At 47.6% G+C, this 26,126-nt stretch overlaps 1 protein-coding gene across 4 annotated transcripts in view; it reads left to right on the top strand.

Annotated features, from left to right (window-relative positions):
- Sh3gl3 (SH3 domain containing GRB2 like 3, endophilin A3) overlaps window positions 1–26,126 on the top strand; it is an 88,217-nt gene that overhangs the window by 46,265 nt on the left and 15,826 nt on the right. For 3 of the 4 annotated variants that reach the window (XM_050154016.1, XM_050154017.1, XM_050154014.1), the window contains 7 exons: window positions 9,939–10,007; window positions 13,322–13,394; window positions 15,910–16,053; window positions 18,945–19,078; window positions 20,805–20,963; window positions 24,281–24,384; window positions 25,411–25,520. In XM_050154016.1, the coding sequence (XP_050009973.1) occupies window positions 9,939–10,007; window positions 13,322–13,394; window positions 15,910–16,053; window positions 18,945–19,078; window positions 20,805–20,963; window positions 24,281–24,384; window positions 25,411–25,520 (793 nt within the window). Of the gene's footprint in view, window positions 1–9,938; window positions 10,008–13,321; window positions 13,395–15,909; window positions 16,054–18,944; window positions 19,079–20,804; window positions 20,964–24,280; window positions 24,385–25,410; window positions 25,521–26,126 lie in introns of those variants that run through there. The other variant, XM_050154018.1, reaches the window with a different exon arrangement.

Here is a 26,126-nt window from a genome sequence, read left to right as displayed (position 1 = left end):
CTTAACCTCTGAACTCTCCCTCCAGTCCTGTTAATTTAATATATTCAACTTTTGACTTACGTGACTAGAATAACGTGGCTTGTTCTCCTTTAATTTTGGATCTTTTATTATGAGACTCGCAGAGCGTAAGAATCACCGTCTTGGAGTTACTCTTGCTCTGATGAAACACCCTAACCTGAAGCATCCTGGGGACCCTCCAGTATCAGTCATCATTCAAGAGAAAGCCTTGCAGGCTTGCCTTCAGGCCCGGTCCTGTAGAGGCATTCTCTTGCTTGAGATCCCTTCTTCCCACACAGCCCACTCTTATGTCAAGTTGACGTAAAAACGAGCTAGCAAAACTGACCCTTTGTCCACTCAGCACGCAAGCCCATCGATGGTTAAGCCACATCTCCCTTTTCTTGCTTATCCCCTCAATCTTTTATTAATATCAGTATCACAGCATAAACAGTCCAAGTTTTAAAATCACTGTCATCTTTAAAAATCCAGATGAAAATCCATCAGCGTAATGCGCCATGCAAACAGACTGAAGGAGAAACCACATGATCGTCTCATGAGATGCCAAAATTTCCTTCGACAAACTCCAACACCCCTTCATGAGAAAGGTCTCGGAGAGAGTAGGGATACAAGGAACATACCTAAACATAATAAAGGCAGCATACAGCAAGCCAACAGCCAACATAAAACTAAATGGAGAGAAACTCAAAGTGATCCCACTGAAATCAGGAACAAGACAAGGTTGTCCACTCTCTCCATATCTGTTCAATATAGTGCTTGAAGTTTCTAGCTAGGGCAATAAGACAAAAATAAAAATAAAAAAATAAAAAGGAGATCAAAGGGATACAAATCAGAAAAGAAGTCAAACTGTCACAATTTGCTGATGATATGATAGTTTACTTAAGTGACCCCAAAAATTCTACCAAGAAACTTCTGCAACTCATAAACACTTTCAGTAATGTAGCAGGATACACAATTGACTCAAAAAACTCAGAAGCCCTCCTGTACACAGATGATAAAAGGGCTGGGGAAGAAATCAGAGAAACATCACCCTTCAAAATAGCCACAAATAACATAAAACATCTTGGAGTAACTCTAACCAAACAAGTGAAAAACCTGTATGACAAGAACTTTAAATATTTGAAGAAAGAAATTGAAGAAGACACCAGAAAGTGGAAAGATCTCCCAGGCTCTTGGGTAGACAGAATTAACATAGTAAAAATGGCAATTTTGCCAAAAGTAATCTATAGATTCAATGTAATGTACATCAAAATTTCAGCAAAATTCTTCACAGACCTCGAAAGAACAATACTCAGCTTCATATGGAAAAATAAAAAAAAAAATCAGGATAGCCAAAGCAATCCTGTACAATAAAGGAACTTCTGGAGACATCACCATCCCTGACTTCAAATTTTACTATAGAGTTACAGTAATGAAAACAGCCTGGTATTGGCATAAGAACAGACAGGAGGACCAATGGAACCAAATAGAAGACTTGGATATCATTCCACACACCTATGAACACCTGATTTTTGACAAAGAAGCAAAAAATATAAAATGGTAAAAAGGAAATATATTCAACAAATGGTGCTGGCATAACTGGATATCAACATGTAGAAGAATGCAGATAGATCCGTATATATCGCCATGTACAAAACTCAAGTCCAAACGGATCAAAGACCTCAACAAAATCCAATACACTGAACCTCATGGAAGAGAAAGTGGGAGGTATACTTGAATGCATTGGCACAGGATACCACTTCCTAAATATAAACCCAGTAGCACAGACACTGAGAAAAACAATTGATAAATGGAACCTCCTGAAACTGAGAAGCTTCTGTAAATCAAAGGATACGGTCAACAAGACAAAACGGCAGCCTACAGAATGGGAAAAGATTTTCATCAACCCCACATCAGATCCATGTGGTCAGAGGTCTGATCTCCAAAATATACAAAGAACTCAAGAAACTTGATATTAAAAGAACAAGTAATCCAATTAAAGTGGGGGTACAGACCTAAACAGAGAACTCTCAACAAAGGAATCTCAAATGTCTGAAAGAACTTAAGGAAATGTTCAACATCCTTAGCTGTCAGAGAAATGCAACTCAAAACAACTCAGATTCCATCTTAGACCTATCAGAATGGCCAAGATAAAAAACACTGATGACAACTTAGGCTGGAGAGGATGGGGGGTAAAGGGAACACTCCTGCATTGTTGGTGGGAATGCAAACTTGTACAGCCACTTTGGAAATCAGTATGGTGACTTCTCAGAAAATTAGGAACAATCTACCTCAAGACCCAGTAATACCACTTTTGGGTATATACCCAAAAGATGCTCAGTCATGCCACAAGGACATGTGAACAAATATATTCATAGCAAAATTATTCATAATAACCAGAACCTGGAAACATCCTAGATTTGCCTCAATCAAAGAATGGATAAGGAAAATGTGGTACATTTACACAATGGAGTATTACACAGTGGTAAAAAAAAAATGACATCTTGAAATTTGTAGGCAAGTGAATGAATCTAGAAAAAAATCATATTGAGTGAAGTAACCCAGGCTCAGAAAGACAAATATAATATATACTCACTCATAAGTAGCTTTTAGATATAAAGCAAAGAAAAACCAGCCTGCAGTCTACAACCCCAGAGAACCTAGACAACAAAGAGGACCTTAGAGAGACATACATGGATCTAATCTACGTGGGAAGTAGAAAAAGACAAGAGCTCCTGAGTACATTGGGAGCATGGGAGTCACGGTAGAGGGGAGAAGGAAGGAAGGGATGTGAGCAGAGAAAAATGCATAGCACAATAAAAACAATGAAATAATTGATAAAAAAAGATGGATGTGGCACTTCAGTGTCAGAAAGTTAAATATTGGTCAGATATTAATGGAGGAGTATCTAAATCACATAAAAACCAATTTAAGGGGGCTTCTACAGGCTAGATTATTAATATCTTCAACACTGGAGTAATGACAGAAACAGATTATAGCTGGCGAATAAAATATGAAAAAATACATCCACATCAATAAAAATAAACATTCCAAAGTCTTTAAAGTCTCTTTGAAACGCCCAAAGTGTTTTTCATTTCTCTAATAAATATCCAAAATCTCTGTAAAATTCCAAAGTCTCTTAACTGTGGGCTCCTGTAAAATAAATAAACGTAACACATTATCTTGCTCCAAAGGGGAAGAACGAGGTCATGGTCACATCAAATCAAATGAGAACCAAAACTCAACAGTGTTAGAAGCCCGTGCTTGATGCCTGGGACCCACTCGCTGCCCTTGCCAGGCCTACATCTCAGAGAATTTTGACTCATTGACGCTGGCTGCCTCTTAATCAAAACTGAGTCTTCCGTCCCAGCTGCCGGTATCAGAGGTCTCAGAAAAACAAGTTTTATTTTAGTGCTTCTGGGCTCTAGTTAATCACAGCTGACTTTTCACCTCCAGGTGATCAACCAGACACCACGGATTTCTAATTCAAAATATTAAATGGCCCTGATAAAGTATTTAAGGGCCTTTCAAACTTCTTATTTTTTATGTGTTTTGTTTTATTTTTCAAGACAAGGTTTCTCTGTCTAGTCCTGGCTGTCCTGGAACTTGCTCTGTAGACCAGGCTGGCCTCGAACTCACAGAGATACACCTGCCTCTGCCTCCTGAGTACTGGGATTAAAGGCGTGCACCACCACCACCTGGCTCAAACTTGTATCTGAAACGTCACAATCCAGGCCGCCACCATCTGCTTTTCTCTCAGCTTTTTTCCTCTTCCCACCTGCCACATAGAACAGTACACTGGGCTCTAAGCTCCCAACAGCCTTCTAGCCCAAAGCTAAAGGCTACCACAGTCCTTCCAATAACACACGATCGTATCTGTTAAAGTGATGCCTCGTGACTCAGCGCACATTCCTGTCTTAGTTAGGGCTTCTGTTGCTGTGAGAAAACACCACAGCCAAAAACAATTTGGAAGGAAAGGGTTTTTAGTTTCAATTCCACATATCACAGGCCGACCCCCAGAGAATTCAGGACAGGGCCTCGAACAAGGGAGGAACCTGGAGGCAGGAGCTGGTGCAGAGGCCATGGAGGGGTGCTGCTTACTGGCTTGCTCCTCATGGCTTGCTCAGCCTCTGTTCTTATAGAACCCAGCAGTCCAGAGGTGGCTCCACCACAGTGAGCTGGTCCTTCTGACATCCAGTCAGCTAAGAAAAGGAACTGCAGTCTTGCCTACAGGCCAGTACCATGGAGGCATTGTCTCTATTAAGATTCCTTCTTCCCACACGACCCTAGCTTGTGTCAAGTCCCCACGAAAGCTAGACAACACAGTGCACACCCTTGAGCAGACATTTGCTTGCAGTTGACTTGTGGCCCGAGATCTTGTGTCCACAAACACGTGTGTTGTGTCGTATTGCAGACACAGCAACTGTCCTTTCGCGTGTCCGCATTGGCCTTGTTTCTGGGCTGTGTTTTAAACACTGCTGCTTGTATGGGAGTTTCTGTTGTGAGTTCCTAAGAGGGGAGCTGCTGAGTCACAGGGTGTAGCGATCTGTGGATTTCTCCGGTAGGTGCTGCCAAACTGTTTGCAAAGCTGTTCAGGCAATGTGTAATCCTGCCGGTGATGCGTGAGCGTTCTAGTTGCTCCGTTAATCGCAGGAAACACTTCTACTGATATTCATGTCTTAAAGGGATTCTAGCCATCCTGATAGAGATTTAGTGGCATCTCATCACAGTGTGATTTGCATTGCCACCATAATGGCAAAGGTGGAATATTGTCATATGCCTTTTTACCCGTTTAGATATTGTCTTAGTGTACCTGGGCTGCCGCAGCAAAATTACCACACAATGGGCGATGTCGACAGACACTGGGGTTTGAGTTTTGTGGACTGTGGAGTCCATAGCAAAGGCAGGTGAAGTGTTTGGCCGGGGGGCTGCCTCATGGCTTACAAGAGCCAGCTCTCTGTGTGCACCTGTGGTTGGAGAGGAGAGGGTTTTCTGGGGTTTCCTAACAGAGATACAGATCCCAGTCCGAGAGGTTTTACACAATGAGCATCCTGACCCACTCCCCCCCATGACCCCACCTTCTAATATGACCACACTGGACATTAATGGTTTAGTATATACATTTTGAGGCGATACCTCTTTTCCCATCCCCTTTACCATCCTGTCTCATTGGACTATCCTCAGCTCCGGTTTTTGTCTCCCCATGGCTGTGGTAGTGAAATCTCTGCCTAGATGGTTAGCCTTTGGCCGTGTCCTTGTACTGTTTTCTTTAAGCCTCGCCTCGGCGCCAGGGAGGACATACTCCAAGCACCAAGAGAAAAGGGAACAGCCTGTCAGGGTCGCTTCTTTACGCGTTTCCTTTTTTCCCGGAATTTTGGCCTCTTAGATCCTGGTTTCCTTGGTTACGATGTGCTCTGTAACCTCACGGGGAGAGAGATGGCTGCTTATTCCAGGCTGGAGCTTTCTGCTCCCACTTTCTAGCCTGTGTTACAAGACAGGAACCCTCCCCCCAAACTAAGAAGCACCCACAGACCCCCCTTAAACATCCCCCCTCCCCTGTGCTGTTTCTTTCCTTCCATTCCTGGCCCCTCAGCCTCCGCTGCCCCAGCGCCTCCACAGATAGCTTTAAGTTCACAGTTAGAAGCTCGCTCACCCCTCTCGCCCATCGTCCCTGCTGGTGATGTGTCCAATCTTGCCATGTTTTCTGAGCACATGGCAGCTAAATGGCACAAAGTAAAGACAGGGAGGCAGCAGGGAGGGTGAGCACCCGGGGGAGGCCATGGTGTCTCCAGAGCACCGAGGAGGAGGCTTAACCTTTGCATTAGATGACAAACACTGTCTGTCCCACATGTCCCTTGCACGTCTGGAAGTGCCCGTTTAAAAGCCCCTGAATGTGTTTTTGTAAAGAAATCTTTTTAATTTGTGTTTTTCCTGTCTCAGGTTATGTAGCCTAGAGCTTTTCTCCTGCCCTCCTCTCCACAGAGCTCTGGTTTCATACACTCACTGGGAAAATGATGCAGGAGCAATTTCAAAAGTCCCTACATAGAAGTTTGGCCGATATTATATATATGTATGTATATTCCTGAAATTTTGGTTTTATTGCTATTTAGTCTTACAGAAAATGAAGAAGCAGAGCCTGGAGAGATGGTTCAGTAGTTAGAAGTGAGCAGTGCCCTTGCAGAGGACCTGAGTTCGGTTCTCAGCTCCCACGCCAGCTCTCCAGCTCCAGGGGACCCAATGCTCTCTTCTGGACTCAGAACCTGCCACCCCTCAATTCAAAATAAAAATAAATCCTTTTTTTAAAAAATGGAAGAAATGGAGAAGTCAGATTTCTCTGAAAACGTATTATGCACAGAGGGCGCTGAGGCTGTGGTGATATTGACCATTAGCCCCTCATGTGTGCGGATAGAAGGAACCCCAGAGCCCCCCCCACCTTTGGTGCCCCAGGTCCATCCCTTCCCCAGCGCCACTGCTCTGTTCTGGTCCTGGAAAGCAGCTTTCGTTTTCCTATTTCTGATATGACTGGCACTGCCAAGTTGGAGCTGGGCACGGTTCCATCTGCTGATGGCCCCGGGCTCCTGAGGCAGGTCTGCTTGGCAGGGTTACGGTGTTCGATAGTGAGCCCGGCGAGATATGTGATTTGTGGTGGGGACACATGAGACGGAATTCCAGAACTGTCCCTTCAACAGATCTACATCGGTATCTGTCGGCTCTTGGATTGCCCTGCCGTCTCGTTCTTCTTCAGGGGCCTTCCCTATGATCCACTTGACTGTAATTCTGAAATTCAGATCTGTTCCTGCACTTAACCTGCTTAAACTCTGCTCTGCCCATGGTTAGGAGTGGCACATGACCCGCCTGCCTCTGTGACCTGCCTGCCTGACCCGCCTGTGTGACCAGCCTCTGTGACCTGCCTGCCTGTGTGACCCGCCCACCTGTGTGACCTGCGTGTGTAACCTACTTGTGTGACCTGCCCCACCTATGTGACCCACCTGTGTGACCTGCCCCACTTCTGTGACTCACCTGTGTGACCTGCCTACCTGTGTGACCTGCCCACCTGTGTGACCTGCCCATGTGACCCATCTCTGTGACCCACCTGTGTGACCTGGCCACCTGGCCATCTGGCCCTTCTCCTTTGGGGTTAGTCTTTAGTATAGTCACGTTAATAGTTCTGCCTTCATACTAGATAAATTAAAGTTGTGGCTTTGTTTATACTTCCCTCTTCCAGAAATACCACATCCTTCCTGGTGAAGGACGTACAGCCTGGGATCCTCCTTCTATCCTTTGCTTCATTCCATCTGGCTCCTAGTGACAAGTTCTACACCTGTCCACCATGGACGTGTGCTGTCTCGGTGTGTTATGTGTCTATCTATGCCTTGACCACGGTGTTTTTAACGTACTGTATCTACATCTGTCTGCCATGGACATGTGCTGTCTCCATGTGTTATGTGTCTATGTCTTGATCACAGTGTTTCTAACAAACTACATTGGTACCTTTTGGCAAACTACCTAGCTTGGGCCACTAGATAAAGTTTGAAACATTAGGTTGTAGTACTGTAGTTTTGTTGATTTACATTGGTTTAAAGTACTTTTTTCTGTGTTTAATCTTTAAATGACTTTTTGCTGCATTCCACAGGTAGTATATGTATGTATGCATCTATCTGTCTGCTGTCTGTCTGTCTATCTATCTATCTATCTATCTATCTATCTATCTATCTATCTATCTATCTATCTAATCTATCATCTACCTATGGCTCACTATGTAGTCTTGGCTGTCCTGGAATTCACAGAAAATACCCTGCTTCTTAAATGCTGGAGTTAAAGACCTTCCCAACTTAGGTTTGCTTGAATATCAATATTTAGAGTCTGGCAGGGTTTCCCTACAGTGAGGCTAGGTGAGCTGTAGGATGTTTATGTGGCTGGTGGGGTGTATTTGCCGGGGTGCTCAGCATACAGCAGGTGCTGACTGCTCAAGGCTGTTCAGTGATGAAGCTTTGTGTGTGACTGTAGTTGTCACTGCTTTGTTCCCGGGATAGAGCACTGGGACTCAGGTAACTTCTAGAAGGAAGGGTTTGCCTTGGCTTATGGTTCTGGCGAGTTCCTAGCAGCAGGGGAGGAATGGCAGCAGTGGCTGGAGCAAGAGAGATCACACATGTGGAGCAGAGAGAGCGATCTGGAGGTGGCTGGAGGCTATGAACTCTCAGAGCCCACCCCAGTGATGTACTTCCTCCAGCAAGGCATTGCCCAAACAGCATTGCCAACCAGGACTCTACGTGCTCACCTACCCAAGTCTGTGGGAGAAGTTCTCACTCAGTGGTCAAGTGTCTTAAATATCTAAGGTCATGTGTGTATTCCTGTTTAATATCTCAGAATAGCTAAGTGTCCTGGGAGGAGTCAGGTAAAGCAAGCGAATTGTTACAACTTTAACCTGCGACTGAAAACAAAACCAGGCAATATCTATTTCCAGATGAGAAAGGAATGGGAATCATATTCATTTCTGGTCTCAAAAGCAGAAATACGCTGTGTGATGGTGGCGCACGCCTTTAATCCCAGCACTCGGGAGGCAGAGGCAGGCAGATCTCTGTGAGTTCGAGGCCAGCCTGGTCTACAAGAGCTAGTTCCAGGACAGGTTCCTCCAAAGCTACAGAGAAACCCTGTTTCGAAAAACCAAAAAAAAAAAAAAGCAGAAATACTCCCTTTCTCTCTTTCTGTATGTCCCGCCGTGCTTTCTGACAGAGCCAATGTACTGGTAACAGCCAAGGAGAACTGAGTACTGACTGAGGAGGGGTCAGGACTAATTCTCAGTGCTAATAAAAGTGATAAGATCAGAAGCTGTGGGTGGGATTCTCTAGTAGCATGCCAGTCACCTATTACTGCGTATGAGGCTCACCCCAAACAAGGGGTGATGTCTATGATGGCTCTGCTCCCCCATGTGGTCATTCTCCTACAGGTTGGCCCCGGCCTTGATCACTGTGGGTCTCAGAGAATGCCTGGAAGTGTCTGCTCTAAGTGGTTCTCAATCTTCCTAACACTGGGACCTTTTAATACAGCTCCTCATGATGCGGTGACCCAACCATAAAATCATTTTCATTGGTAGTTCATAACTAATTTTGTTAGTTATGAATTGTAATGTAGATATCTGATATGCCGGGTAGATTTGTAAGATTAGGGGGTCATGACCCACAGGCTGCGAACTGCTGCTGGAGTATCTGAAGCCCACAGCCCAGCTCAGACTCCGTCTTCTGACCAAAGGAAACAGAGGCAGAATGGGAGAACTACAAAGCCGGGCGGCCACTTTTTGCAGTCTCCCATGGCAACAAGCTCAAAGGCCAGAGATTGTATAACTTCCATTAGAGACTCAGATGTTACCTCCAGGGTTAGGAACCAGTACTTGAGGTGATTTTGCTTCCCGCTGTTGCTGTAGAGCATAGTCTCCTGTAGTCTTCTGAGGGTCACGTCTCATATTAAGGGTTGGGATGAGGCTGCCTGACCTCTGTCCTCAGTCTGAAAAGAGAACCCCTGGCAAGTGGATTCTCCTGTGAAACACCCCAGACTTAGTGGTTTAAAAACAGCACTGTTTTGGGGCTTAGGTTCTCGGGATTGTGGGCATGGTCAGCTGATGGGACTCTCCTGTGTGTTCCCTCAGCTGTGTGTCAGCTGGGTGGCTCTGGTTCTGTGTGCATGTGTGCGTGCACACCACAGTGCACATGTGGAAGTCTGGAAACAACTTAGTGGGGTTGGTTCCCCCCTTCCCTCTTTACATAGGCTCTGGGGCTAGAGCGCATGCTACCCGGTCTGCCCGGCAAGCCCCTTTACTGTCTTGTCGGCCCCTAATGGTTTCCAGAAAGGACCTAGTTTAAAATCGAAACAACAGAGCCAAGATACTTCCACTGTGTCGTGTTTTACTCCCTTCAGTGAGAGAAAGCGCCTGTGTTTGTTTTTTGCAGCTGTTTAGTGAAAAAATTAGCGGTGCCGAAGGAACGAAGCTGGATGAGGAGTTTCTGGACATGGAAAAGGTAAGGCTGTTTGAGCCTGTGACTGGTGCGAAGTGAGCTGTCCTGACACGCGAGAAAACCTCCTACCGTAAAGGTTGCTACCTGGAGTGGAAATACAAAATGTTCAAAGATGAGTATGGGGTGCCCAGTCTGGAAGGCGGGACCTTCGTGCTTCTCAGCCCTGGCTTGACTCACATCCAGTCTGGGCCTGGCGAGGAAGGAAATGCGATGTGATTAACGGGCTCCCTCTAGGGGCCAGAAGTCAAAATGCACAGAAGGTGGGCCTTGGTCGCTACTTCAGGGCCAAAAGTAACTGTGCTCATGTGTCTTGGAGAGAAGGATTTCTGGGGCACGGCTTTTCCAATAGATAGTAGCTGATTAATCGCTCGGGAATCTAGGATGCTGTGCCCATCTGTTTCAGCAGCTGCACAGCAAATGCTTTTCTGCCAGGGTGAACTCAGATGAGCTGTTTTATCTGTGCGCAACTGTGAGGCTTTCAGAATCATATATGCAGATGAAATAATTTAGAAGAGCATTACTGGTTTGGCATGATGGACTGTAACATGCCAACAGAGGATGGCAGAATCTGTCCCTCGCCATGTCCCCCAGTCACATACCTGCAGAGTAGATTCACTGTTGGCAGAGCTGGGTCCACTCCTCAGCTTCCCCCCCCTTGACTTGGGCCTTTGAGCAGAGCCTTGTTCTAATCATTAGCCTCCCCAGACCAGAGAGAGAGGCCTGGGTGTGGCCGGCAGGGCAGGTGCAGGAAGCCCAGCTCCAGGCAGTGGCCTTGGATGGTAGCCTCTTTAATGTGTGTTGGACCAGGCCAGCCTTCCTCCAGGATGGCCCTATTTTCTACTCAAGAGATAATTTCTTGAAATGTTAAGACCCTAAGAAGAAAAGCTTCTTTTGTGTTTAATTTTTGAAAACAAGAATTAATCTCTGCAAATTGAAAATCATACCAACATTTTAACTTCATTGACACATCTGACATGGATATTTCAAAATGTCTTAATATGTAAGGATAGCTTTACCGTCAAGATTATTAAATCCAGATATTCAATTAAAAACAAATAACAGTAGTTTTGTTATCAGGGCTTTTAGAGTCCTGACAAGCTGGGCTCAGACACCTGTCCTCAACAAGCCAATTAGAGAGTGGAGGGGGGGGCAGGGAAAGTGGTTTCTTTGTATTGCTCCATCTTCACCAGGAAGAGAAGCACATCAGGAGCTCTGTGTGAAATGTGGTTCTGATTTCAGTGGTGCCACTAGGCAGTGCTGCTCTGGGTGTGGCCCCACCTTTGACCTCTCTGCTTCAGTCTGCAAAGTGGATCGTAAGCTGTCAGGACAGCATGAAACCTCCGCCTAGAGACGGGGTGTGTAGGGGGTGGGGTCCTCCCTGACTCTTCCTCCATAGCACAGCATCCTGGGAAATACCAGGACTCATAACCAGTGGGGGAGGGACTAGGCAGTTTTACAGCTGATGGACTGAGATCCCTTGTGTTTACTCCTGTGGTTTTCCTTTTTTCCTCCAAAAATCACAGACAGTGACAAGTATAAAAATTATATCTATGCTTTAGATATTATTATAATAATAGAGCATATTATATTAATATATATAATTATAGCAAAATATATAATATTATTACGATATATAATATGTAATAGAGAAGTGGGCTGTTATGTGACTTTACTATATATTGTGAGACTAAGGACTGTAAGGACTTTATGGAGGAAGATTAAACTCACCTAAAACATGATACAAAGTATCAGGAAAAATAACCCACGACAAATGCCAACTACGCAGAAATAAAGGAGTACAGCGTGATATTAAATGGAAAACTTTTTTTTTAAAAATTAGTCATTATAATGCATTCTTTGAAAAATTCATACTTATGTCTTAATTATAGCCATTTCCTCTCTCCACCTTCCCCCAGTTCCCCGAAAGAACTTAAGAAATTATAAAAAATGAAGCCAGTGTGACTTAGCAGCAGTATGGGAATTATAAATTAGTTTGTAGCACGTGACACCTTCTAAATGTGTAAGGTCAAAGCTGTCAGGAATACACGGAGAACGATTCAAGTCAGAGAAGACCCTGCCTGCCTCTGTTGCAAGTAACAGTTGGGCCAAAGGTTCTCATAGGCTCAGGGAAGATCTGAGCAAAATGTTAATGACTTTGGCTGTAAGTTAGAGAGAATTCTGAGCTTGATAGATGCTGATGCCTTGTAGTCCCATCCCCCCAGTTTGCCACTTTTTGTAAACCTCATTCCTGTGTCTGTCACTGTTTAGTCTGGGATGGTTGGGTGTCACAGATTGATCCCTTCTTTCGACCGTGGGATCTCAGGGCAAGCTTAGAGCCTTCTTCCCAAGTCAGCATCTTGAGACATTCTTCTCTCGGGTATTACATTTATAGTGTTTGCTCCATATTTCAGTCCTACATAGAGTGTGAATTATGAATCTCACTTTATTGTCAGCTGTCATGGTTAAGGTTACTATTACTGTAAATAATCACCATGACCAGAAAGCGAGTTGGGAAAGAATGGGTTTGTTTGCCCCCCCCTCCCCCATATTCCTGTTTATCACTCACACAGGGCAGGACCTGGAGACAGGAGCCCATGCAGAGACCACAGAGGAGTGCTGCTTACTAACTTGCTCTTTTTCGTCATAGATCTGCATTAAACCACCCACTGGTAGCCACACAGCACAGTCAATACCAGGCTGTTTTGAAATCTCTGCCAGTGCCATTAATCCAGAACTCTCCAACTCTCCAGCTTGGCCTCAGGCAGATTCTTCAGACAAGGGCAAAAGCAGCCGCATTCTCTGCCACCCTGCCCCAAGAATGCTCCCGAGGCCACTTTCTAATAGTCTCCCTCTGAAAGCTGTTGAGCCAGGCGCCCACGGTTCAATCACCCTCAGCACCACTGTCTTCCACGCTCCTACTGAAGCCCTGCTTACAATATCTAATAGCACCGGATGGTGGTGGTGCACACCTTAAATTCCAGCACCTCTCCCCAGGATGTTGAGAACTTCTGTGTTAAAATCACCAGAGTAGGGCTGGAGAGATGGCTCAGCGGCTAAGAGCACTGGCTACTCTTCAGAGGTCCCAGGTTCAATTCCCAGCACCCACATGGCAGCTCACAACTGTCTGTAACCCCAGTTCCAGTGGATCCGACACCCTCACACAGACATACATGCATACAAAACCAATTCACAAAAAAAAAAATAAAAAATAAAAATAATCCCAGTAGCCTCAGAAGGTGAATGGGTGGTAAATGTGTTTTTTTTTTTTTTGGTTCTGTTAAAACTCACTAGCCTTTCTGTTTTGTCTTTTTCTAAAGAAAGTAGATATTACGAGTAAGGCTGTTGCAGAAATCCTGTCAAAAGCCACCGAGTATCTGCAGCCCAACCCAGGTAATGTCACAGCACGTCTTGAAACATCTCCTTGCACGTCTGTGTTCATGGACTCTCTTGACCCCGACTCCTTTGTGTGAGGCTGACACATTCGGAAGTGACGCCTGTGTTCAAATAAGGAAATTGAGTTGGGGAACCTCCAAGGACACAATGTGGCTGTCGTGAGTCCTGGTTAATGGGGACACAGCTGCTTGGATGTGCTTTGGTGCATGGTTAGGATGGAGTGTTGGTATAGGCATAGGCATCCCTCAGGGGACATCTGTATCCCTCAGAAACCCACTGCGCATTGGAAAAAATGTTTTCTTAGTTATCTTTTCTTAATTAACAAGAAAGTCCTCTATCTTGTCCTAATGGATCTGTGTATTAATCTCAAAGGGTCTCACTGTGAGCCCCATGCTGAAGTCCAGGCATGCTTACATGACCAGCGGTAGGCGTGGAAAATGCGAGCGTCAGCTTCTACACAGGCCTTCATCCCTGGGTCCTAGACAGTGGTTTCCACAGGCTGATGAGAACCAGCAGAGGATACCCGAGCCTTGAGGTTTTCCTCTTAGGATTTGCTGTGGGAGTCATCGTGAGTCCTTTACCCGTAGGAATCAAAAGAGACACACCCACACTCTGAATATCTAAGAGCATGCATTCAATCAGATCATCCCCGGGCTTTAAAGTCTCGAGATGGTAATAGCCTTAAAATTCCCAGTGACTAGTGTTTTTTCTAGCCTCATCAGTGACTAGAGTGATGAGTTCCTTTCCTCATGTATTAGCCTATAAAATTTGATAAGCATTGTCGCTATGTGAGACGCTTTCTGGATTCTAGAATGCACAGTCAGACTCCACCCTCTAAGAACTGACGTTGGAATGGAAGGGGGAGCAGCTGGCTACCAGGGAAAGCATACCCTGGGCAGAACCTACTGGTTGTCATGAAGATAAAGACTGATGTACCAGAAGCCTCTAATCCCATCTAATGGTCCTTACCCCCCACATACAGGATACTCACTCTGACAGTGGGGGAAAGGGAAACCAGTGTGTGTGTGTGTGTGTGTGTGTGTGTGTGATTGAATTTGTATAGCTGGGTGATGCTTTAGGGTTTGGAGACCTGGAGGATAAGGACTTTAAGGCTGAGCTTGGCAAGGCTTGAAAGGCAGACACCTTGATTGCCTGCTCAGTGGTCAAGCTTGAGAAATACTTGCCTGGATTACATTAAATATAAATGGCCTAGATATCACAGCTGGTGCCTTGGATCCTTAGCTTGGTATTCAGTTTATAGTCTCCATTTCCCAGAGGCGTTTGCCATTTTGTCAGCTGGAGGACCACAGTCCATTGATTGCACAGTAGGAATTCCTGCTGTACTTTACTTGATAGACACTTTTCGGCTTTTTGGGGTACCCTGAGGTTTCCTACAGCATTTTTCTTTTCTGGCATCACCCCGGAGTTGATCAGAGTCACGCTGTATTCTGCCACTCAGTAGCTGCACGGTGAGGTATAGGAAGGGCAAATGTTTTCTGGGGGGTCTCTTACGTGCCCACGCCAACACAGCATGTGGCCCAGATGCATTAATTACTTTCCTGTTGCTGTGGCAAACACCATGAGAAAGGCACCTGAGAAAAGAAAGTCTTCAGTTGGGCTTCCAGTTTCAGAGGGTTCCAGTTTGAGGCTGGTGGAGCAAGGTCCTGGTGGCAGGAACAGATGAGAGCTCAAATCTCAACTGCAAGCAGGTGGCAGAGCCCGCACTGGAAATGGCTTTGGAAACCTCCAAGTCCAACCCAGTGATGTACTTCTTCCAGCAAAGCCACACCTCCTAATCCTTATCAACTAGTTCCACCAACTGGGGAACTGGCCAACCATCTGAGCCCCTGGGGGCTGTTCTTGTTCAAAACATCATGCGAAAAATAAGAAATATTCAGTGCCCTAAGTTAGAGACGAAAAGAAGGCGAGAAGCCACAACTGCCCATTGCCTCCCCAGGAAAAGTTGCCGAGTTGCACCTGGGAGAGGGGAAGCAGTGCAGGTGACTTCACTGTCTTCTGCCACCTGCCTCCACACCCCAGCCTTCTTTTCTGACCTCACGAACCCTCCCTTGAGTCATTTCTTAGGAGCAGAATGAGGATTTGATGACCACTGGCAGCTTGACTGCTGCACCACAGCCCTGCCAGTCCTCACTGACGTTGTCCCTAGCACGAGTGGGGACGGTGGCTACACGGTGTCGGTGTTGTCACGCATTGGAGGCTGCCTTTCCTTACGGCAGGCGCTTGTTAAACACAGCCTCCTGTGGTTTGGAGACAGCAGGGTCTGTTACGTCCATGGCTGCTGTGGCTGTGCAGTGTGCCCCGCACCCCATCCCCACCCCCTGCAAAGGCTTTGGAAAACCATGTCAGAGAATGAAAGTGGATTGGCGTGTGCCTGGGGTCGTTGGTGTGTTGTCTGTGGGGACCTCGGTTCGGATAGCTGTGTTTGTGGAAGGCAGTGTGACAGTCCTGTACCTTGTGACTTTAAGGCATGACAAATGACAATGTTTTTAAGCATACAGAGCTAAGCTGGGGATGCTGAACACCATGTCGAAGCTCCGAGGGCAGGTGAAGGCCACCGGCTACCCACAGACAGAAGGCTTGCTGGGGGATTGCATGCTCAAGTATGGCAAGGAGCTTGGAGAAGAATCTGCTTTCGGTGGGTACCCCCAGCTCAGCTGGTGCAGTGGGAACACCTGGTGGGCTTTGGGTTTTCCACAAAACCTGTGTCCTTGCAATGTAATAATTTTTAGATACTACCAGAATAGTGTATTCATTATGGGGTGTGTGTGGAGGGGGTGTTTAGAAAGCATAGGTAAGGAAAATGCTAGTATCTGTAATCCCATCTCCATGTGTAGGTTTAGGTAAACTGTTAGATAGCCTTTGCATCTTTTGTTCATCCTCATGTATTTTAAAGATTAAAACACAGTATTATATATGCATACATATCTCCTAGATCTCCTCTCTCTGTTTACTTTAATGGCCCTCCTCCACCAGCATGATATGGATAAGTCTTTTTGATCTTCCCCCTCCTCTGGTCCTTCTCCATCCTTCCCTGGAGTGTGCTTTCCAGTATGCATTTTGTCACTGTCTTTACCCTTCCCACTCGAGATCGCTTTGTCCCCTCTATGGTTCCTTTTTTTTGACCACCAGCCCATCCCCTTCTTTCTCTCTACACACACACACACAACACACACATCTATAATAAAACAAATAAAAACCTAGGATCTGCCTATTTGTCTTTTTGAATCTAATTTCCATGGATATATTTTCCAGCACCACCATTTTCCCCCACAAATTTAATCATTTCATTTTCCTTTCCAGCTTGATAGAATTCCGTTGTGTGTGCACACCACATTTTCTCCTTCCATCCATCTGGAGAGACTGCTTTTGTTTTGTTTCGCTTGGGGACGAGATCTCATCTTGCATCCCTGGCTGGCCTGCAACCCCCACCAGGGTGGCCTCGAACTCTGCACTTTCTTTTTATGCACACTTCTTTGCTTGCGTTCTCATTCCCAAGCTCTGAAAATCCTGCAGATAGGGGAGAATCTCTCTCTCTCTCTCTCTCTCTCTCTCTCTCTCTCTCTCTCTCTCTCTCTCTCTCTCTGTGTGTGTGTGTGTGTGTGTGTGTGTGTGTGTGTGTGTACCGTAGAGCAGAGATAAACTTCTGGCATCCTTTCTCAGGAGCTGCCACCATGTTTTGAGATAAGATCTCACTGGAACTGGACTTGCCAACTGTTAGCCTAGGATGACTGGCCAGGAGTCCCGGGGACCCTTTTATCTCCTCCTCCCTAGTGCTGGGGTCACAAGCATACACAGTCACCCCTGGCAGGGTGATAAATACCTACAATCCCAGAACTTGTGAGGAAGAGGCAGGCGGATTGTTAGTTCGAGCCCAGCCTGAAGTACCTGGGAGGCCTTGTCTCAGAAAGCACCAAAGGCAGTTACTGAATTCCCAACAGAGGGTCGTAGTGTCCCTAGAGCCGTGTAAATGTGGCTTTTGTTTTATTTCAAGGTTCTTTGGAAATAAGGTGCCCTATTTTTCTCACCGTGAAGGTGAGACCCTGGGCTAGAAGGATACTGTTGTTGTGCCCCTGGTCACGATAGCAGGCCCTGTGACAACCCAATGAGCTAGCCACTGGGACTTCCGTGAAGCTGGAGAGGGCTGATTTCATCAGGGCTCTGGGACAGGTGGATGGTTGCTGTCCCCAGGGAGAGTCTGGTCTGCGGAGGCGCTTTCCTTTGGGCCTTTTGCTTGGGGCCCCACGCCAGACCCTTCTAAAGTGCAGGAACGAGGACGTGCTGTGCTAGTGAACAGCGCTGCTCTTGGTGTGGAGGGGGAGGATGATTGTGAACCCTGGACAGCCAACGCGCAGGACCCCGAGCATGTGCGCAGGACCCCGAGCATGTGCGCATGCGTATGCGCGCCCGTTCGCGTGTGGAGGCTGGAGGTCTTCATCAGTCTCCTTCCACTCTGTATTTTGGGGCATGGTCTCTCACTGAACTTGGAGCTTGTTGATTGCTACGGTGGCCAGTCAGCCAGCACTAGGGGTCCTGCTGTCTCCACCTCCCCCGCACTGGATTACAAGTGCCCCTTGCCGGGTTCTGGGGATCAAACCTGAGTCCTCAAGTGTGCGCAGCGAGTACTCTACCAAGGGACATCTCCACAGTCCCCCAAAGAGGCATATTTCAAATGCTTCTGTCATAGTCAATACCTGGGCTCTGGTGACAATGAATGTCAGGGTCACACAGCTGGACAGGAAGGAGAGTATCCATGTGAGGAAGAGACTTCCTTCCTCCGTGTAGGAATGACCCGGAATCAAATTCTAGACAGCTCAGTTCAGAACACCCGCCCCCTCCTAGCTGCATGAGTGAATCGTCCATGTTCTTGACTGACTCAAAGGTCAGGCTTGAGCAAAGCCCATCCGGCAAAGAGAACCCACTAAAGATGCTGTCCACATCCAGGAAATATTCGTTCCCAGAGCATGCTGGTCCCTCCTGTCCACAGGGCATCCCTGACACCTGAGAGCTTGGGGAGGTTTACAGAACGTTAGAACTGTCTGCAGGGAGTGATACTCTACTGCTCCTGAAGCACATGAGCGAGGCCTTATTTCCATTGTAATCTATTGGTTAAACATGTATCCGAGGCCTTATTTCCATTGTAATCTATTGGTTAAACATGTATCCCTGTGAATGAATCCCTTCACTGTTTACGAAGAGATTTTATCCCTGAACTCTAAGGAACCCCTGGTGCCAGTTTCCGGACCCGATTTTCCACAAAAGACCTTTATCTCCATCTAGTGGCCAAAGGAGGAAGTGCTTTGGTCTACCAGCTCTCTTTGAAGGGGAGGCAAAAGTACAGAAGGGAGGCGAACACAAGCGGAAAACAGGCAAACTGTCTCCTTTTTCCTGTTCTCTCTGAGTCAGGAAGCAGAGGCCTTAGAGCGAAGCCTCGTTGTACCACCATCCTCAGGTCTTGGAGAAAGAATTAGCATCACCGTTAACCTAGAGTATTATTCTGAAAGGAAGCTCTGTGCTCTTTCGTTGAAGGCAATGCACTGATAGAAGTTGGTGAATCCATGAAACTCATGGCCGAGGTGAAAGATTCTCTGGATATTAATGTGAAGCAAACGTTTATTGACCCCCTGCAGCTACTGCAAGACAAAGATTTAAAAGAGATTGGGGTAAGTCTTCCCCTCTGTCCTTGTCCGACAACACTGTGACTTGAACCCATGACAAGGCTTCTGCACGGGGGTTTAGCCAGCATACGGTCTCACCCAAGGGCTGAGAACTGGACTTGTTAGATGGCTCCCTGGGAGAGTACTGGGATCCATCGTCTCTGGAGGGGAGGTGCTAACCAGTTGTCACGTTCAGGGCTTCATCCCTTTGCAGCCATCCACACGCCAGACTGAGCATCACATTCCTGCAGCCTCTTCTCATAGAGCACAAAGACTCCTTTCTCGGGGTGTGGTTTTCATTGCTAATATCACACCATATCCGTTGTGCGCTTGGCTCCATTGCACTCGCGGTCATTACTTTCCGTTCTTTCTCAAGGAAATCATTATCTAGGAACTGAAAGTTTCATCTGGAAACCGGCAAGAGATGGTTGTCCAGAGTGTCCAGGGACTTCCAGGTCATGTTCAGGCTGGCTGCTTTTGCAGATGTGCAATGACTCCAAGCAATCCCGGAGGCCAGACTTCTGCTCTGAAGGTCCAGGCGCCCTCTTGTGGTGCTGTAGAGAATAACTGCCTGCCTTCCAGCTTGATAGACATGCCTCCCTCCAGCGCAGTATCATTTGAACCTTGGGTCTGTCTTCCTCTCCTTAGGCCCGGAGAGTCTTAACAGGGTAGCCACAGAGATGGACTAGTTAGTGAGACACAGATGGAGCGTGTGCCCCTCGGGAGCACATGAATGTGCGGAGGCGGGACAGCCAGCAGTTGCTAACAGTGGAGAGGCAAGAGCAGGGAGACCCTGAGGAGGGCACACCCTAGGCTGGGTAAACAGGCAGCACATCTTGCTGAAGGGTCAGGGCTCTGATGGCCAGGAGGCCAGGGCACAGGGCAAAAACCAGGGGGCCATGGATGGTGGGGAGGCTGGAGTCCTGGGGAGCCTCCGATGCCTTTATCTGCAGTTAGAGTCATTCTAAGAGCAAAAAGCCTGAGGCAAGGATCCAGGAAGACTGAATGAGACATAAAAACTGGTTTTATTGGTACCCCCTCCTTATTTGGACACCCCGAGTCCGCTCACCTGTGTTACCCCCTCCATCCCAAGGAAAGCATGTCCCCATTTCTGACAACCCAGTCCCCACTGGGCCCCAGGTCTGTCCATCTCACCCCGTCAAGACCTATCATCCTGTCTTGCTGTGTCTTCCTTCTTCCTGTTTCTGTTGGCTTCTGCCTGGTGGCGCTTAAACATGTCACTACAGCATGCTAGACTCTGGCCCGTCTCTAGCTCTTAGCTAGAGGGATCTTCCTAAGACCCAAGCGCTCGGGAACTGACCCTGGCCTTGTGTGAAGATCCAGCCCCTTCCCCTTCATCTGCCCAGTGAGGGAAAGAGATGGACAACCTCGCTCGTGGCCCAGAGGCCCAGGAGTGTGTTAGAGTCTTGAGAGGGAACAGAGAGCTTCCCAGGAGAGACAGCATCAAAGCTGAGACCAGAGAAGCTCAAGTGAGAAAAAGATAGCAATAGTCAGAGCAAAACCAACTGTGACCTGGGGGCAGGCGGTGGCTCTGGGAGGATGGGCAGAGGTCAGAGAGGGGAGGGGGAGCAATAAGGCCACAGAGGCCCAGGGGCAGGTTGAGTTTAGGCTGTGAAGTACGGAGCATTTCTGTAGAGATCAGGGATGTGACGTGCGCATGTGGCCGCCCCCGTGGTGTGAGTGTCCACAGGGATTTTCTTTCTCTTTCCAGCACCACCTGAGGAAACTGGAAGGCCGCCGCCTGGATTATGATTATAAAAAGAGGCGAGTAGGTAAGATACCTGAGGAAGAAATCAGACAAGCGATAGAAAAGTTTGAAGAGTCAAAGGAGCTGGCCGAGAGAAGCATGTTTAATTTTTTAGAGAATGATGTAAGTATTTAAAGCAGACAGAAGATGTTAGTGTGCATGAGTAAACCATCACTGTGTGAGCGTGACTGGCATGTGGAGAGACTCGAAGACTGTAATTGTGGAGACATTCTAGAACGTTCTGTAGCTCTCACCTCCTGCCGTAGAGATAGTCAACAACCCCTGACTGAAGCCCCCGGGGAGACTTGCTTATCTCTCGGGGTGGCCTTGCCCCAGAAGACGCCCAGGAGACCAGCCTTTGCGTGTAAGGCCCCAGCATTTGTGGTTTGGAGCTGAGGTTGACAGATGCTCTCTGGGACAGATGTTTGGGGGTGAAGATCTCTGAGGCTTTTACCCGTCAGAGTTAACACCAGGATAGAGAAGCCTGGCCGACATATTGGCTGGCTCACACTGGTGCTTGTGAACTTGGAGGCTGTGAGGGTCTAGGGCCACACCCTCCAGAGGCAACAGCACTGTGGTGGACGGTTTCTTGTCATCAGTAGTAAAGTGGAGCAAAACTCAAGGGACAGGAAGTCCTAGCCGCAGGCTGGGACCTCCCTTTTCTGCCTTGCTTACCAGGCATCGCTGGGTGGTTCTACCCCAGCCTCTCCCTTAAATCCCCATCCTCAGACCGGTCCAGCATGGACACTGAATGCAAATGAGGACATTATTGTTTCTAGGTGTGGGTGAGGAGAGTTTGTTGTAAATCTGATAAGTACAGCCAGAGGCATCTGCAAGAGTCCAGATTGAATTGGATCATGAGGAGGGGTCAGTGAGCCAGAAAGGAAGAGGAGAGGAGAGGAGGGGAGGGGAGGGGAGGAGAGGAGAGGAGAGGAGAGGAGAGGAGAGGAGGGGAGGGGAGGAGAGGAGAGGAGAGGAGAGGAGAGGAGGGGAGGAGAGAAGAAGAGAAGAGGAGAAGAGGAGAGGAGAGAGAAGAAGAGAGGAAGACCAAGAGAGCTCGTGGCCAAAATGGCTGGGTGATGTGGGAATGAAGAGCTGGGGAAGGGAGGCAAAGCCCTGGGCTGGAGAGCTTCGGGGTAGGGGTGAGGGGGAGCAGAGCAGAGAGGAGCCAGGATGGCAGTAGCTTGGCTGCTGAGGGAGCCTGAGGCCAGCTTGTACTTTGTATGTCTATAGGCACCGCAGCTGTTTGGGGCAACAGCCACGTAGGAAAGCAGGATTTGATTTATTCCCATGTTGTGCTTACAGTGGTTTATTAAAGGCCCACTAAGTCCTTGTGTCTTCAGTCAGGTCAAATAAAAAGACGTAAGGAAGGCCTTTCACCCAGGGGAAGGCAAGGGAGAGGGATGCACAAAACCAACAGCTCATTAAATCCCGGGGATGAATTCTCCCCGCTTTAGAGAGCAGTCTGGAATTTCTCTTGTCCGTCAACCTGCTGATGCCTGGGAGGTGTGCTATGTTGTGTTTTGCCTTCAAATCTGTTCATCTTTTGTACCTTCTGGGGTGTGTGTGCGAAGCATGTGAAAGAGTTTGTTTTTTTTTTTTTTTTTTTTTTTTTCCTTTGGCCATTGCCCTAAGCTCTGGGCATATTTGTTCTGTCTGGTTGCCTCTTGCTGTCCTTTAAGTCTGCAAATGGCAGGCTTAGTTCAAAGTGGGCACAAAGCAGACTGCTGTTACTAAAGACAGATCACGGCAGTCTTCCGTGAGCATGCAGCTCCAGCGTCACAAGGAGGCAGCGCTGTTTCCTTAGCAGAGTCTGCTGTGGTCTTGTCAGGCTGTGGCGCGGGCCTTATTCAAACATGTTCTTAAAAGCCAAGGAGATGAAATTTAAGAAATGCTCAGGATTTTGCAGGGGCCTGGCTGTCTTTGTTTTGTTTATTGTGTTTTTGGAAATGGAAGGCGGGTGTCGCCTTTCTAGCCACAGAGCATGGTAAAGTATATGCCATGTCAAGGCCGGCCTTAGTCACGTGCCCATGGCATTCTTGGCATAGTGGGATCCATGTAGACTGTAGACACACAGTAAACCCAGGTTCAGAATGAGTGGGCGACCATAGTAAAGGGCGGGCAGCTGAAAGAGCTCTCAGTGGTACATGAAAGCAACATGGATCTGTGGAAGCCAGTGAGCCCTCGGGTGGCTGTGCCAGGAGAGAAGAGATGGCAGGACAAGGATACAGCCAGATCGTGCCCAGAGCTGGTTAGAAACTGTATAAGAAAATGCTCTTTAGCCAGTCCTGGGACGCATGGTTTTGATTTGTATCTCTGTCCAGATCTGGAGCTACAGAAGAGTTGGGTTGGGAGTGTGGTGGGGAGTCACCTCAGTCCTCTGGGCCTTGCTATAGAAGGTTCTAGAACTAAAAAATCCTTTCTCGTTGCAGTGATTATTCAACCCCGCTGATAAACAGGAAAGCCACCTCTGCAGCTCTTTGGGGCTTGTTAGTTTGTGGGCAAGAGGAATGGTGAACTCTTCACAGCCCGTCACTCTCTGCTATGTTTCAGGGAAGATGCTTTGCTGGGTGGTGACAGAGACAGAGGGGACAAACAGTCCCTGCCCTGGAGCAGGTCTGGCTGACCTGACACCCCTGCTGTCTCTGACCCTGACTTCATTGGCTTTGCTTCTTGGTCTGGCTTAACTAGAAAGCACACAGAGATATTTCTCTAAGAAAATTGATTTATCAAGCAGTGGCTTCATTTACAGATGGGTGAGCTTTCTCTCACTGTGGTGGTGTGAAAGAAAATGGCTCCCAAAGGAAGGGACACTGTTGGGAGGGGTGACTTTGCTGGGGTAGGTGTGGCCTTGTTGAAGGAAACGTGCCATGGTGGAGGTGGACTTTGAGGTTTCACACATGCTCAAGCCATACCCGGTGTCTCAGACCACTTCCTGTTGTAAGGACTCTCAGCTCCTCCTCTAGCACCATTCTGCATGCTGCCTTGCTTCCTGCCATGAAGATAATGGGCTAAACCTCTGAGCTGTAAGTGAGCCACCATGATTACTTTCCTTTAGAAGAGTTGTTGTGGCCATGGGGTCTTTTCACAGCAACAGAAACCCCAACTAAGATGCCCGCCATCTTCAAACCCATGATTTCTAGAGCATTAAAACAGTATATAAGAATATCATCATCCTATAACTGTAAGAGTGTTTAGTGGATTTGCAGCAGATTAATAGCCACAAATCAATTGGACAGTATTTTTCCAGCCCCTCCAGCCCTATATGTGACCCTCGTCATGACTGTAGGGCCCCGAGATGGGATGAGCTGGACTGGACCAGGGCTGAGGCGGCTGTCATGCTGCCCGGCAGAGCTGGGCTGCTGTCACAGGCTTCCGGTTTGCTCTGGATGTCCTGAGGGCTCTGGCCAAAAAGGAGTAACTTTGCACTTCTGCCACAGGTAGAGCAAGTCAGCCAGCTGGCCGTGTTTGTAGAGGCAGCGTTAGACTATCACAAGCAGTCCACAGAGATCCTCCAGGAGCTGCAGAACAAGCTAGAGATGCGGTAAGCACCTTCGCCTCGCCTAGGCAGAGGGCTGCAGAGTGCAGCCAGCTCCTGTCCCCCGTCCCTCCTGCCCTCTGTTTGGAATTCTCTCTAGCTGACCTTCAGGGTGGGCACGAGACGAGGCTGAGTAATAAACATGTAGCTTGGGATAAGAGGGTAGAACTGGGGGAAGGGCTGGAATTGCTTTTCTCCTTTTTACTCATATCCCCGCCCCCTTTCTTGTGACCCATGTGTAGAGCATACAAGCACGGTGGCCTGAGAGGTGACTCCCGTGGCTTCTTTGCTGACTTGCCAAAGGGTTCACTCTCTGTCTACCTGTTGAGGAGTGGAGTACAGGCTCCATCCCCAACATCTAGGGCTATGGAAAGAGCCAGGCGACACTCAGAACCCTGTAAAGCCCATGAAAAATGTGATCGGGCTATGATACCTGGCTGATTCTGGACACCAAAAGAGTCAATGGTAGCTTCTGAATGATAAAGAAACTCTGTTCCCTGCCTTGGGACTTTCACAGTCAATGCACCCCCTACTTTCTGCAAATCAGTAATATTATTTCGAGTTTGCACAGCAACCCCATTGATCAAATTATTGGGCTAAACCTATGCTACGTTTTGACTAGGCTTTTAACCGAACATGGTTTTACACAGGATTATAGTAATGAAGAAATTCAGTGAGATTTTTGCTTCAATTGGTGCTGTTGTTACAGAGGGGAGCTTTCCTGACGCATCCACTTCTGTAGACAGATGGCCTTCTTCAAGGTGTCAGAGAGGACAGAAGGTGGCTAGCCTAGGGCAGTGTCTGCTTGCTAAACATTATGAGGACATTCTTCCAGATGAATGTCAACTAGAGACTAGAGTACAGACTGAAAGAACCGCACACGGTTGTGTCCCTGACACACCGGGCTCTCAGAGGTTGGGGTACACAATCCCACTGGGTCTGGTGGTCCTCAAGAAAAGCTAAGGCCTGTGGACTAGGGAGTCTCTGCTGTCTGGGACGAAGGTCTGACTTGGCCTCCCATGTGTGTTGCAGTATAACGTATGCCTCCAAACTCCCCAGGAGAGAATACGTGCCAAAGCCTGTGAGCACGAGCCCCAGTGACATCAATGGAGTCTCCACCAGCACTTCCTCAAAGATATCAGGTAAGTCAGCCCTCCGAAGCATGCCAAGCAGGGTCTCCAGTTAGGCGTGCTCAGTCTTGTGTTGCCGAGGCCCTTGGTGGGAATGTGCTGAGGAACGGGTGGACTTTTTTGGTTTTTTGAGACAGGGTTTCTCTGTGGTGTTGGAGCCTGTCCTGGAACTAGCTCTGTAGACCAGGCTAGTCTTGAACTCACAGAGATCCACCTGCCTCTGCCTCCTGAGTGCTGGGATTAAAGGCTTGCGCCACCATCGCCCGGCTCTGGGTAGACTTTTCTTTGGCTGACTGACGAGTCCTCCTTCCCCAGTTCCAGTGGTCACGTGTTCAAATTTGAAGCCCAGCACCGGGAAGAATTATTGTTGTACTTTTGTGTACTGATGCCTTCCAGTGTGGCCGTTAGACAGCCCCTTGACCAAAGGCCCGTAGCTGCTATGGTATCCTCTACGTTTAAAGGTCATCACCTTCAAAATAGCTTCTCAATTGTTAGGAAGGTTTGGTTAGCATTCTCTGAGCACCTGAGATGTGCCAGACACCACCTCAAGTACTGTACTGTTAGATTTTAAGTAGGATCTGGGGTAAAATAAACCAGAAAAAAACCTCAATTAATGTC

The sequence above is a fragment of the Alexandromys fortis genome, unplaced genomic scaffold (genome assembly GCF_014885135.2).
Source record: "Alexandromys fortis isolate MF-2015 unplaced genomic scaffold, M_Fortis_MF-2015_v1.1 scaffold_86, whole genome shotgun sequence".
Taxonomy (NCBI): Eukaryota; Metazoa; Chordata; class Mammalia; order Rodentia; family Cricetidae; genus Alexandromys; species Alexandromys fortis.
The sequence above is the reverse complement of the archived record's forward strand: the minus strand, read 5'-3'. Positions and strand labels throughout refer to the sequence as shown.